At 34.0% G+C, this 14,628-nt stretch overlaps 1 protein-coding gene across 6 annotated transcripts in view; it reads right to left on the bottom strand.

The window, feature by feature from the left end:
• The window catches only part of LOC108574426 (segmentation protein cap'n'collar), a 130,397-nt gene that overhangs the window by 64,540 nt on the left and 51,229 nt on the right, over positions 1–14,628 (bottom strand). For all 6 annotated transcript variants that reach the window (XM_017937013.1, XM_017937016.1, XM_017937012.1 and 3 more), the window contains exon 3: positions 13,688–13,763. In XM_017937013.1, coding sequence (XP_017792502.1) covers positions 13,688–13,763 — 76 coding nt within the window. The remainder of the gene's footprint in view (positions 1–13,687; positions 13,764–14,628) is intronic.

Below are 14,628 nucleotides of genomic sequence, written 5' to 3'. Positions count from 1 at the left end.
CATATTCCATCGGAATGCAAGAGCTCAGAAGACACTTGGAGAAATATAGAAAACAAAAGAAAACCTCAAGAGAACAATCAAACTTATCTGTAAAATAAAACTTTATTGCGAAATGTGGAACGACAAAGTCCAACATTTTTAAATATTTAGCAAAGAAAAAGTTCGCCTCAAGGGTCGATTCAAGGCTTGATTTGCACAGTCAATAATAACAAATACAGTGCAAAATGTGAGATGTATGTAAAATTTTATATCGAGTTTCTTTTTCAAACCTACACTCGCTGAAACTTTTCGTGTCAGTCAGACTTTGCATTCGTCCACTCTCAGAGCATCCGTCTTCCTTCGGAGTTAATATACTTTCTAAGAAATCTACAGTCGCTCGTAGTCATTCACTTTATATGCAACTAAATTTACCGTAATAACCGAACTTGTAGGTTGATTCGACTTAAAATAAACAAGAAAGAAATTTACTGTAAATAATTATATCCTGAATGATACGTGTATTCTTAATATCCAAAAGAGTTCAATACAATCTTTCATTGAATACCTAATCTGGTAGTAGAAGTATTTTTATATTCGTCGTATGTTGTTGTTTCATTTTTTTTCTTCTTCTCCAATATGCAGGAAAAGAGCTTAATTTCCTGTATATAAGAATTTATGAAATCTCTATAGAGTAAGGAATTTTAGCAGTAAGTAAGTGTTGCAAGTTGTCATGATGCACGAATTCTCTCTGGAGAGAGAGGTCTAGTGGCACAGTGACCCATTCCATGACAAAACACATTTCGAATTAGTCGATCGGTAGCTCTATACTGCTATCTTTTATGTAGATCAGAAAACTTTCGTTTCATTGACGGCACAATCATCCTTCCAGATTTCTTAAGACGAGAAATCAAACTCTCATGAGAAAATGCATGCCGAAGAATTTCTCTTCTTCAAGTATGCTACAGTAAGCCTACTTATTCGATAAATAACAAACATCAGAAATGTACGTCATGCGAGATGAGTGCTCTTTATTATATTCCTCGATTAATACTGCAGAACTCATTTTAATCTTAACGCTTTTCTTAAAATTATTCCAAGTGTTCCGTTTTAGAAAAGCTTTGGGAAGGAACGAAGAAAATTGCACGCGAGTTTGACTTCTCGAAGATATAATAGGTAATAATTTTTTAACTCCACGAAATCTATATTTCACTCTTAAATGGAATTTTTTGTAAGTGCTGGCTTTGGGAAGAAATGAAGAAAATTCACGCGAGTTTGACTTCTCGAAGACATAATAATCATTTTCAAAAGCTACGAATTTTTTATTTCACCCTTAAATCAAATTTTTCGTAAGTGCTGGCTTTGGGAAGAAATGAAGAAAACTCACGCGAGTTTGACTTCTCCAAGATATAACAATCATTTCCAAGAGTTACGAATTTTTTGTAAGTGCTGGCTTTGGGAAGAAATGAAGAAAACTCACGCGAGTTTGACTTCTCGAAGACATAATAATCATTTAGGAAAGCTACGAAATCTTTATTTCACTCTTAAATGGAATTTCTTATAAGTGCTGGTTGAAGAAATGGCTTGATGCAATAATGACAGGTCGAAGGTCGACTCAAGAGAGTGTCTAGAAACGGCTAATGGTACTTGAAGTGACAGGCCAACCTTAACCAACCTGGTCTGATACATATCTATCCTAAATCAACATGGGTCTCAGCCAAAAGCTTAACTTAGTGCGCCTGACTCTTCCTTTATTTAATGTTTGGCTTTGCATTTTTCTCTCTTCTTCAATTTGTATTCTTCTACGTGTGTTTGATCGTGAACATGAAACATAAGTGACATTTACCAAATAGATAAACTAATAAACTGGAACAACCAATTTTTAGAAATGCACATATTTATCTATTTGCCAATATGTCGATGACGAAATTTTATTACAATCACGATAAAATAATCCATCTGATATACAAAAGATTTATAAATTACAAAAAATAAAACCTAATGCACTATTTGAATAAGTGTGATTATGGACCCTAAACGAGGTAAAATTGACACAGCACATGAAAAGCATTAACATCCAAAATTGTATTAATCTCGGATTACATTAGTATTTAAATTTGTTCCTTTTTCATATTTAGTTCCTTCATTTTGTTTATTTTAACGATTAATTTATTTTTCCATTAACTAGTTTAATAATGTCATTGCTTCGTTTCATTTCTTTCATGCGATGGGACATGAAAGTTACGATATAAATAAGTAACACGCCAAAAGTCATGCGAAAGAAAAGTGATCTGATCTAAATTAAAAAGTGTTATCGCATCTTTCAGATGTGTTCATTAGATACTGCTCCGTCGGACTATCATTTCTTACAGTCATTTCACCATTTCTTTCGAGAGAAGAAAGCACACATGTGTGGATATAATGTCAAAATTCTTTAATAACTCAGACGCTAAAATTACAGTCGTTTTTACTTAAGCATTAGAAGGCTGATACGGCTGATGATAACGATCGTATAAATGACTAAAAAATACTCGACGCGTTCTGAATCACAACGATAAAAACGCAAAGACGTTTTTTGGTTCCTGACAAATAATAAATTTTAAACAGAGGAGGCGAGAAAGTAATACCTAATTTAGTTTTATACCGAACGGACGAAAGTTTTCATATTTAACAACAAATCCTAATAATTCTTGCGAAGATTTGGATATCTATGCGTGTCAGTTATAGAATAAAGATGATTTGCAAAAAAAAAGCGTTGGAAAATCGTGAAGGCACACCGAGGCAGGTAAGAACTGTTATAATCCGTAGAGGATCTCCATTGTACCAAGGCGAGAATTTCGAAAAGCTGAAAAGGGTGTGGAGGAGATGATGTCAACAACTTAATTTTTCATCGTTATTGGCAACTGTCGTCATTTCTTAACTTCGAACGGCTCATCTTCGCTTTAACGTGAATTTTATATCAACGTGTTAATACGACTGAATTTCCGACGTATTTTCAACGACAGAGACGACCTTTCGTCGGAGAAAAAGAGATCTAAATGCTATCTCGCTACTCGTTAATACGTTAAACTTAATTACGAGGAAACGTGCGAATCGAAAACAATTAACGTTCTATTGTATCTAATTTTAATTCACTTTGAGAGAGAAACACAGTGTAGATACTGGAAAATATTATGAAAAAGGTGTGCAGTTCGCTACCTCTAATAACAAGATAATTACATAATTAAAGCAAGTAAAAACGCGATTTGAATCGATTAGGATGTACGATTTTGAAGTTAATACGAAGTCATTGTGAACTTTGAGAGAGAAACACAGTGTAGATACTGGAAAATATTATGAAAAAGGTGTGCAGTTCGCTATCTCTAATAACAAGATAATTACATAATTGAAGCAAGTAAAAACGCGATTTGAATCGATTAGGATGTACGATTTTGAAGTTAATACGAAGTCATTGTGAAATTTTCTTTAATTGTCGTTAATACAGGTACGCTATTACGTATAATTTTGCTATCTTGTTGCTTGTAATTAGTATCTGCCTACGTATTAATTATTGCCATCGATATTAATTATCAACGGATATTCGTTACGACAAAGAAATGAACGATTAACAGAGTTGCAATTGAACGAATCAAAATTATTTTGCGAAAAGAAATTTTTCTGTACAGAAATCTGCTCTGCCTCTATATGACTTTCAAATTGTTATAGATAAAAAAATATAGTATTTTGCCTTCGTACTACTTTACCTTGAAATTAGCAGTATGAAGTGGCATTACAATTTCAAATTGCATAAAGAGATATTCGTGTTTGCATAAGGAGCTACTGCGTTTCTTTATGAAAGTCGCAGTTCTGATAAAAGAGTCAAATATAATGAAAACTAGATTCGAAAATATGTAAACGTAATACCTAAAAAAATTTTACAATGCACCACTGTTCCTTGTATTTTTCAATTTTGCAATGCAATTCTACACTTGAACTTTTGCAGTAATACAGATACTCCAATATATAAACACAATACCTGTATAATATAAATTTTATAATGCACCTCTGTTTCTTACATTTTTTATTATGTTGCAATACTATACTCCAATATATAAGCATAATACTTGTATAATATAAATTTTATAATGCACCTCTGTTACTTATATTTTTTAATTTTGCAATGCAATCTTATACTTAAAATTTTGCAGTACTATACTCCAATATATAAACACAATACCTGTATAATATAAATTTTATAATGCACCTCTCATCCCTCAGCTTCTTGGAAGTGCCATCCCGAATTCGTCCTGAATTCGTGACGTGCAAAGAGCCACGATATGAGTAATGATGTGTGCTTGTGTTACAGGGGTGGATATAGCAAGTCATTGCCCCGAGTATTCCTATAACCCTATACATGCCTCACCAGACAGCTGCCCCAAGCACGTCTCCCATGGGGGTTTCTAACTAAAATTGCCGAACTAACATGGCGGAACACGTACGACTCCAAATATTGATTCTCTTTTGGGATTTACCGACAACTTGGATCACTTGGAGAAATTGTTCCATTTACTTTAAATTCCGTGTGATAAAGGTGCGTCAATTCTTCCGCAGAAATGGTCTCGAAAATATCTACGAAAGAGGTCATTTGATCAAAAATGGCAAATTTCAAATTTTCACAGATCGAACAAGAATTTTCTTTTCATTTCTGTCGTGAGACGAAATCTGCTAATTTTCACGCGTCTCCAAAGTAAAATTCTCCCTTAATTCTGTATCCACGTTAGGGGAAATTAGTCATAGTTATTGCCACAGCATCGAGCCCAATCGAATATTATTTTCTCCCTCTTTACGAGCGATCGTGACGAAAGGAATATACATATACATTTAAGTAACACTGAGAAATAAATTGCACGTCTACAATTTCATTAGTTCTTGCTAATTTTATCGCAATTTAAAGATTATGTAACATAAAAAACGGTGTTACTTGGGCAATGTAATGCGGAAATCATCAACAGCAGTGTCACCTACCTAATGCCTAAAACTAACACTGGCACCCATTATTATTAAAACAGTTTATATAATAATAATATATCGAGTAAGATTTTGTTGGTATAATAATGACACAATAAAATAACACAATCATTTAAGTATGTAAAGTATTAAGAAGCAGGTATGACTATAATTTAGATTGTGAAGTATAATTATATTTTACATTGTAAAGTATAATTATATCTACATTATGAAGTATAATTATATCTACATTATGAAGTATAATTATATTTACATTGTGAAGTATAATTACATTTTACAATGTAAATAATACAATCATACAAGTACGACCATGTACGAAGAAGTATAATTACATTTCATGAATGAAAAATATAAATTCTTGCAACTTTTTCGATGCAGGACGAATTCGCTAAACATCACACACTTACTTCTGTGAAAATAATTGGAAAAATGAAAAAACACGATGTAAATAATAAACGTATTTCGTTTCGAACTACCGCACCCTTGATTAAAAATTCCACTACAAATATCGACACTTGCGAGAAACGAAAGAATTTACAGAGATGCAAACGATCCAGCTTTTTAAATAATTTCAGCGTTGATTTATCTGTTACGTTATCAGAAGAGCGAAAAAGTAGGCGTGTTTAGCTAAATACGTGCGCACGCATGGCGGATGCGGCCATGCTTTCACGATCTTTCCCCTTGAGATTTATGTCGTCCACGCATGGATAGGCACTATGCACCGCCCGCGCACGTGGCAGATGTTCCATTTTATATACTCACGCATGCGTTTTGTAGTTTCTTTCCTACCGTTCACGATTCCTACTATCTCCATTCGAATTGACGTTCCTACAGATTAGCCAATCGAGCATGTTTATTCCCGTAATTCATTTCCAACCTACGAATCGTTCAACTTTCACGATTTTTATTTAGAAAAATCTTTTTTTTTAAATACAATATATTTCACGGTACATTGGCGGTATATTTTGCTACACATTTTTACTCATTTTTTTCGTAACGAGGTGGAGGAACCCTGAGACCAACGAACATTTGTGATCGTGATTATGGAAGTTGCCTAAATCATATATTTTTCGTTTCGAGATACTTAGAATCTTCCCTTTGGGTGTATTTTTTCATTATGCAATAAAATACCTGTTTGCTCTCATAATGTAACTTTTATCTGTGAAAAGATCGACGCAGAATAAAATAAGCGATAAATTCAATTTTTTTAGATTTTTGACTTAGACTACGTTCATAATCACCGGCACATATGTGCGTGTTCACACGAACGCGATAAATTTCCGCTAAGTTGTATTTAGCGACATTTTCGCGGTGGATTTACTTCGCTTTTCAAGGCGTTTTCTTCGCGCCGCTCTAAATTCGCGACGTAAAAACAATGACGATCGTAGAAAATGAAAGACACCGAATCTTATAGATCAAGGTGAAATATTCGTTCCGGAAGCGAATGGTGTGAACAAACAGGCGAATTTCGATGCCGCTACGAGTATTTCGCGTTGGTCTTGAGACTCTTTAAATCCACCGCGAAAAAGATCGCTGCAATTTTGCAGTCTTACTTTTCGGAAATTTTGCGCGCATAACGCATAAGTTGAGTACGAAATTTTCTTTAATGGGAGTTTCTTTAATTCACGGATCGCAGTGATCGTATCAACGAAACTTTTACTACATTCAAGCTGTTATTAAAAAGATATAAAGAATATAACTAAAAGATTTTTATCTTGTATGTATATCAGCATATACAGTATTCAATTTTCCATTTAAACATTCAGAAAAGTGTCAAAAGTAGTGCAAATGGAACAAGATAAATTTTTTTAGAAAATGAAGCTTTGTATGACAAAAAGCTATTCTATCATTTCATCTTATCTCGAGCCACAGAATTTTCTTCAACCTACGGTAAGTACTTAAGAACTACGATTTACAACGCACGACGCGTACATTGCACAACTTCGTATTTGAAAACAGGCGGAATAAATAATAAGGAAAGAATAAATCTATACCAATGAATCGATATTTTTTTACTTTCTACATTGTAATGCATCAGGTTTGTTCGATATTCAACCTTAAGCAGTCTACCTTCCTCTATTCGATGAATTATTAAAGGCGCAGATAAGGTCGTAGGTATAGGTACCTATTGTAAAAGGCATAGTCCGTCATACTGAATACCTGTTACAAAATGTCACTGTGAGAGTGGTGTAAAATCGATTAATCGCCTAACAAAATAGAACTGTATATCTGCAGTATGTTCCATTTAAAATAACGTCAAAGAATAATTCTTCTCATCTGATTTATTCTTCTAATCCACTTTACTTAGAATGCCCAATCTGTCTAACGTAGAGTTAACATCACGCATGTGCAAGTAGCTACTGTATTTTAAATAACAGTGTCAACGATGCAAAGAGTGTTACACTCTTTTGCAAAGAATATCACAGCCCTTAATCGCTATTTATACATTTTCATTACAAATGGCAATAGAATGCAAGCTTGACATTATTTTTTAACCGAAGGTGGCGTACACTATTTTTTGCTACTTGTGAACAATAATAAGAAAATTGATCTGTTTTTCTTGATTAATTCTTAAAAGACTATATTTGGAAGATTTAAAAGGCTATTAAAGACGAATTCGTTAAATTTTTTTTACAGAAACTACAGTTACAAATATCCACGCTTAAATATTCGTAAGTAATTCATTATAGCGATTACAGTGCACTAAACGTGATTTCCAAATTGTGAAAACAGAGATGTCGTTGATACGTTTCACGATGGACTTAAAGCAGGGAACATTTTAATAACGCAGGGAACATTATAACGCAACAAAGAAAAATACATCGTGTCGATGGAAAAGGAACACGTCCAGCATACTCTCAAAGGGGTTAGCCAGCGAGACAATGCTATGATAATTTATTCTTCCGATTTAAACTTTTTATAAGATCCACCATGTAATCCATCATGCTTCATCAAATTGGTACAAGCGCCTTCTACGTCGACAGCAACATACGGCGCCCTTTTATTCTCCTTTCCTCCCTGCTCTTTTTCACGAAAGCAGTGGTCTTATGCGTGAGGATCGCGATTCGCGCGAGCCAACGTTCATGTAACCAGAGGAAACGATTTGTAATAGTGTTAGGGATTACGTGCCGCGAATAAATTTACATGTAATCGTAAAGCGCCGGTTCGAATGCAATTTTGTATCAAGCTGTAACGATGAAGTTTCGCGATTCTCCGACAACTAAAGTTATTAAGACGCCTGATTATGTATTCAGTGAATCTTCCCAGTGCGATGAATTATATTCTTAAATCAGCGAGTTTAATGAATTACTTGAGCGTTGATCAGATAACGAACGCAGGTATTTTTTTTTTTTCTTTTTTGACGAGTAGATTCTTATATAGTGTTTGTTTAAGGGGAAACATTGTAAGTAGGTACTGTAATTACGCTTCTGTTCGTAAGTGTTAGGATACTTACTGAATGTGAAGTGAAATCTACTGAAATCTAGTGGAATCTATTAAAACCTGCTGAGATCTATTAAAGTCTACAGTGTTTTATTGATGTTTATTGAAATCTTCTGAAATTTATAAAAATCTACCAAAATCTACTGAATTCTACTAGAACCTATTGAAATTTATTAACTTTTAGTGAAACCTACTGAATTCCATAGATGTCTACTGAAAACTACAAAAATCTGTGAATTCTATTAAGATCTACAGTATTCTACTAATATCTATTGAAATCTTTGGAAATCTACTAAAATCTACTGAAATTTATCAAATTTTACTAAAATCTACTGAATTCCATAGACGTCTACTGAAATCTACTAAAATCTACTTACCGAATATGAAGCAATCCTCGTCACCATAATAATTCTAATAAAAAATTATTCGACACACAAAATTCATTAAAAAATGATTAAAATCCTAAAAAAAAATATTCGTTCTAGAATCTCGAAGTACAACGAGCATACGAATGTATATTTCTGCAATATACGACACCTAGCTTGATCGAAAAAATTCAATTTAAATCATACGATACTTTCTTCTGCGGTGTACGTTAAATTTTGCATTTATAAATGATTCCGAACATTGTTACACTCCCCTAAATGTTACCTAAGTGATAAAGATATTTTTTTGAAAGATCTGTATTCCCGGCTGGAGCTCGCTCATTATTCTCCATTTTCTGTTAGTAAATCTTGAAGAATAGCGACGCCCAAGGAATTTGTGCTTTCTTTTGTCGAGCGACTCATTAATCACACAATGCCGTACGTCGAGTAGATTCGATCGATCGACGACGAGATAACCGCGTAATGAGCTCCGCTGCTCTCTTGTTAGGCCGGCCGGTACTTTGTAAAACGAACTTATTATTGCGGAATCGAATTAATTTGCTACACTAACGGCCCAATACAGTGGAACAAATAAGCAATAGGTACTGTAAATTACGATAAATTCTAACCTAACCGCCGCGCCGCTCGTTCAACTTATCTTTCCTCCATTTCTAAATGATAAAATAATTTATCGCGATGTGGGTGACATCATATCAAGTGTAATAAAAATGGAAATTGTTAAATATCGTTGCGTAGCATTCGGTTTTAATAATAAACGTTATGAATTTATAATCGTAAGTGTAAGTTTATGTAAAAGAAAGTGTATGTAAAAAGAAAGAAGGGAACTGATATTTTTAAAGTGAACTTTTTCTATATAATTTGCAGCAGCAGTGAATTAGAGATGAGTTATCTGCGTTATGGAGTGTTATGCGTTTTACAAAGAAGGACAATTATTCGACGAATGAAAAATATCGTGCTCTCTACTACTTATTCAGCTACTCTTTAACGCAATGGTCGTGTTGCAAAATTGTTTAGCTTCGGTCAATGATAATTTGGCGGAGAACCGTAAAATGTTGATCAAGTGGAGGTGATATACTTTTTCTCAGAAATATCCTACTCTTTGTACCGATTCGGAGTTATCTCATGATAAATGCAAAGGTTTCCTTTAAACACGAAATTCTTCGTTACACTGTCGTTCATAAATATCAGGACACCATTTTTGCAGAGAGAATTATACGATTTAAGTTACATTTCTTTGACAATGTTAGTATCATATATCAGCAAAAATACACAGGGTGTTCACGCTATCAGTTGACAGTTAAAAGGGGACAAAGTTTCGTTATTTGTTGCATTGGTTTTGGCGAAATGAAGATACCACGAATTTTTTCAAAATGGTAGCTATAATTCAGTTGCTGAGACAAGTTCAACGACCTGCAACGAACTCAATTTCGCGACAATGTTTCGACACCCTATTAGAATCTTATTTTCGCAACACCTTAAGTAGAAATAGATATTTAAAATTATTCCAAATTCCAAACAAATAATTTCTCAACGGCTGTTCAAGCCAATAAGCGTCTCAGTGCTCACGAACCTCGGTGTACGAACTTCTCCCTATCAAAAGAAATCTACAATCGCGCGGCGAAGATTCGAAATCGGAGCGTAACAATCTCTGCACATATCAATTTCTGTAACGATCGAAAATTATTTATCTTCAGACTGTTACGAGAGGGAAGAAGTCTTTAAAGGCGCCGACAATAATAACTTTCTTACTTTTATCGAGGAATAAAGAAACAACCTAAAAAAGAAAAATGAAAACAGAAAAATAAATAAAAATACAAAGTGAACGGGGAAAAAAAGGAGGAGGAAAGGGGTTCGCGGATATAGCGACATTTTAAAAAGGTTTTAACGAGGGAACCTTCGTCAAGCGTCGATACCAAACACGACGTAGAGTGGATCGCAGCGGGCTAGGCGCACTCTCTGGCCACCGCGACGTAAAGTAATTAAATGCAGAGAAGAAGGGGAACGAAGCGAACACGAAGGGCTGGTCGGGATGGTGGGGTCCGAAGGAAAGAGAGGGAAGAAGGTAGCGAGGGCGTTCCTAAGGCCACTCCCCGACTTCTCTCTGAAACCTCACGAACTGGAACCTGGCTCTGTGAAATCTTCTCGTGTATACTCAGTGCTCGTGTACTACCTGAACCGAAGTGTAGCTTGCTGGTCAACTAAACGCTACGGTTTGCATATATGATCATGCCCCATTTCAGACATTTCTGTCCTTTTATCGTTTTTCTGGGGGCAGATTTTTTGCGGATTTTTCGCGAGATGCGATACAGCTGAATGATATGAGGTATGCAAATAGAGATAAAACGGAAGAAGATTTATTTAAGTAGATTTTTTGGTGTAGAATGATACGAGCCACTGAGAGGCCGAATATTTTGATATTCTTCCAATTTTAGTATTAAAGAGCATGCTTCGTGTCTAATTTTTCGTAAATAGAACAAATTTTATTTGGTGGAGTATTTTGGTCGCTTTGGTTTTTGAGAGGCTTGTATAGAACAACGTGTAGGGTTTGCTTAAGAAATATTAAGATGAAGATTGAAGATAAATAATGTTACTAGTACTGTGTCATGGAAAATCACTATGTAAGAAATGGATCTGTTTCTTTTCCGCAGCAATTTTGCTTCACCGATTATAGATTATCTATACCGATTTTTTGATCATCTTCCTTCTTTGAATCTAGTATGGTAGAACTATACAAATTATGCACACAAGTAAGGATGCACCGTTGCGAAGGATATGTTTGAACCTGCCTCGATCGTTTAAAAATGCAGCTAAAGTTTAAGTGTGATTGTTACCGTTCTTTGAAAAATATACAGAAATTCTGATGTGCAGTGAATAGATACTAAACAACTTCAATTTTGTAAGTGACTACTTTTTCTGTGATAAATTAACGCAAGTATGAAGAGCAGAGAAACTTACCTTTTCAAGTCGATGTATCCTATTTATATAAATACATCTGTTGCTAATTTCTTATTGTCAGATTTGTGCAGTGACGTTTTGTATCGAAGAATTTACAAAACGATGTATTTTTTTTCTCTTAATTATTTACAGAAATATCACGAAAGTATGTAAGGATAGCGAAATTATTATTAAGAGCACCGTGGTCCGAGAAAGATCTCAATGGGGCAATGGAGAAGGTGAAAACCAAACAGTAAGAAATAATATATTTTCGTTAGATGTTATTTTATTTTTGTTCCTAATTCTATTATTTTATTATTTTGTTTCAAGTTTCATACTTAACAGTTTATAGAATAATTCATAGAGTAATTACTTATTTTTTACTCCAGCAGCTACTGAATTACAGAATGTCCCACTTAAGATAAAAAATGTTATTATTTTCTACTACTTCTTGCTACGTTTTGTTCACAATCGAGGAAAAGTAGCGAGGAGAAATGACAAATCAATACAATTTGCAAGATAAAATAAGAGAAAACTTCTTTTTTCATTAATTTCTCTTTAAAAATGAAGCCTACTATCAAATTTATATCCTATTAAACAAGTGTTCTATTTACTTCAATTTAAACAACAACAAAATTGAATGCCTTCGTATTATCAATAAACAACAATCCACATTTTTTTGTAATAGCCTGCGATTAATTTAAAATATTTCTTCAACTATCATAAACAACACGACTTAACGCACTTAATTTAACATCGTTTCGTATAAAATTATAAAATATAATCGCAAATTTTTATCCTTGTAACGTATTACAGTATCCCCTTGATCTTTATGTCGAAGTGTAACCACTTATAATAACTATCATACAGCATTCACGCTTCCAGCAACTCGACATTTTTCCTTCCTTTTGCAACTGTTCTCAGTTTACCTCAGTTGCTACTGGATTACGTGATCGGGAAAACATTGAATGAATGCATTTAGTTAACACGTTTATGATAATTAGATTCGCGAAAGGTGCGGTCAGGTACTACGGCGAAGTCTTTGACTGCAAACGAACACGTTCCAAGTAACCGTGTAAATTTGACATGCTTCAAAATCGAAGGAAATAGTGCCTGACCCAGCTGTATATAACAGTTTATGATTTTTTTTATTGGCACGATAGAGAATGTCTAGGATACGCGACGGTGTCTTTCATGTTTGAGTGACTCTTTAATTAGAGGTTGATACGGAAACTAAACATTCAAAGCGGTGCATAAACGTCTTGTATAATCAAAGTTCCGAACACCTTTCATACTATAAGCTGTCGTCGTTTTTTTCCTATCGATATTTCAATGTTGCTTTTATAATGAAATTTGCGAATAAAAAGTTTAAACAAGTTTTTACTTCGTTCTTTGGTTTCTACTGGGAATTTTAAGGAAAGGTTGTTTCACAAGGTGCATAGAGTTTAGTTGAGTTACGTATCTACTGAAATAGGTGGATATATATGTAAATGTTACGCATAAATTTGAAGAATTTATTTCATCAATTTATTCTTTGCAATACGTACTTCAATCTGGGATTTTTTTACACAGAGTATCAGTTGAAAGTTTAATTCTATCCGTTAAGATGCGGTAAAACTGAAAGTAACTATAGGGAAAAAGTGATTTAGGCGAGAATGATAAATTTCACTGTGTTGAGTTCGACATGAAACTTTGAATTTGATGAAACGAATTGAATCTTACATCGCACTTTTGCATTGCGCGATTAAACTTACAAGAGGCGGTGTATATTGTGTCAAGTTTGAGTTATATAGATCTTTGTAATAATTATGTCAATAAAAGGACTATGATTGCACGGAATTTTTTTTTACTGTCGTTTGCCATTACTATTATCGAAAGAACACCTACTTTTCCTGAATTTGACGTGAAACTTTGTTAAATTTACAAAACTGATTTGTACTTACCAGTTTCGAGATCAACGGTATAAGGAAGGCCTGCCCAAGGATCATCTGGTTCTTCTTCATATTCCTTTGTATCTTTCTACAAATAAAATTCCGACAGAATGTGCCTGTCTATTAAAAATATAGTTTCACGATCAGTGAATGTTTGCTTAAATTAATAGAGCTGTAAATTAATTAAACAGTTAATTTGAAGATTACTAGTGTTCCTTTTTGCAAACAGACCACAATTAGCAAATTATCCTTTTGCCTTCAGAAGTTATGAAATTTATATCTCAGTAAACTGACAAATTTCAATTATTTAGAAATATAATCCTCGACAATAAAAACAGATTCCATCGTCTCTGTGATTCCTATTATTTGTCTTTATTATAAAGAGAAGCAGATATAAACCAATGAGCAAAATATCTAAAATAACTCTCTATTGTTCGTGTTATTCTACTCAAATCATTTGTTTATTATCGTAACAGATAGCAAATAAACGCAAAAAAATTTAGGTGAATATTATTCCAAAAAATAACGAATATTTCGTTCATTAAGATAGAATAAAAGTTCAGTTAGGTTAAACATATGTATATGTATATGTATACAGTGTTCTGTCGAACTACGGGTAGGTTTAGAGACGTCGACTGTCCGCGTAGTTGGGAACCATCCCCCGGTTTTACGGAAAACTGAAGTCTGATCACCTGCACTACGTTTCAATTGTCGTACATTGTCGTTAGAATAATAACAAACGAAGTAGGTCGTGTGTAAAGACTTAGTTGTTTACTAAGAGACAGTGTTTTTCCAGAAAAGGATAGAATATGTATATGTCTCGGGGAGGCAACAGTAAAAAACCTAATTTGTTGTTGTTTCATAGCTATAACACATCTTATTACAAGAAACTATAGCTGTGTAGCTCGCAGAGACACGCTTCTCGTTTGATTTTTCTTCCAAGCTGAGCTGTT

Source organism: Habropoda laboriosa, unplaced genomic scaffold (genome assembly GCF_001263275.1).
Source record: "Habropoda laboriosa isolate 0110345459 unplaced genomic scaffold, ASM126327v1 scaffold214, whole genome shotgun sequence".
NCBI lineage: Eukaryota > Metazoa > Arthropoda > Insecta > Hymenoptera > Apidae > Habropoda > Habropoda laboriosa.
The sequence above is the reverse complement of the archived record's forward strand: the minus strand, read 5'-3'. Positions and strand labels throughout refer to the sequence as shown.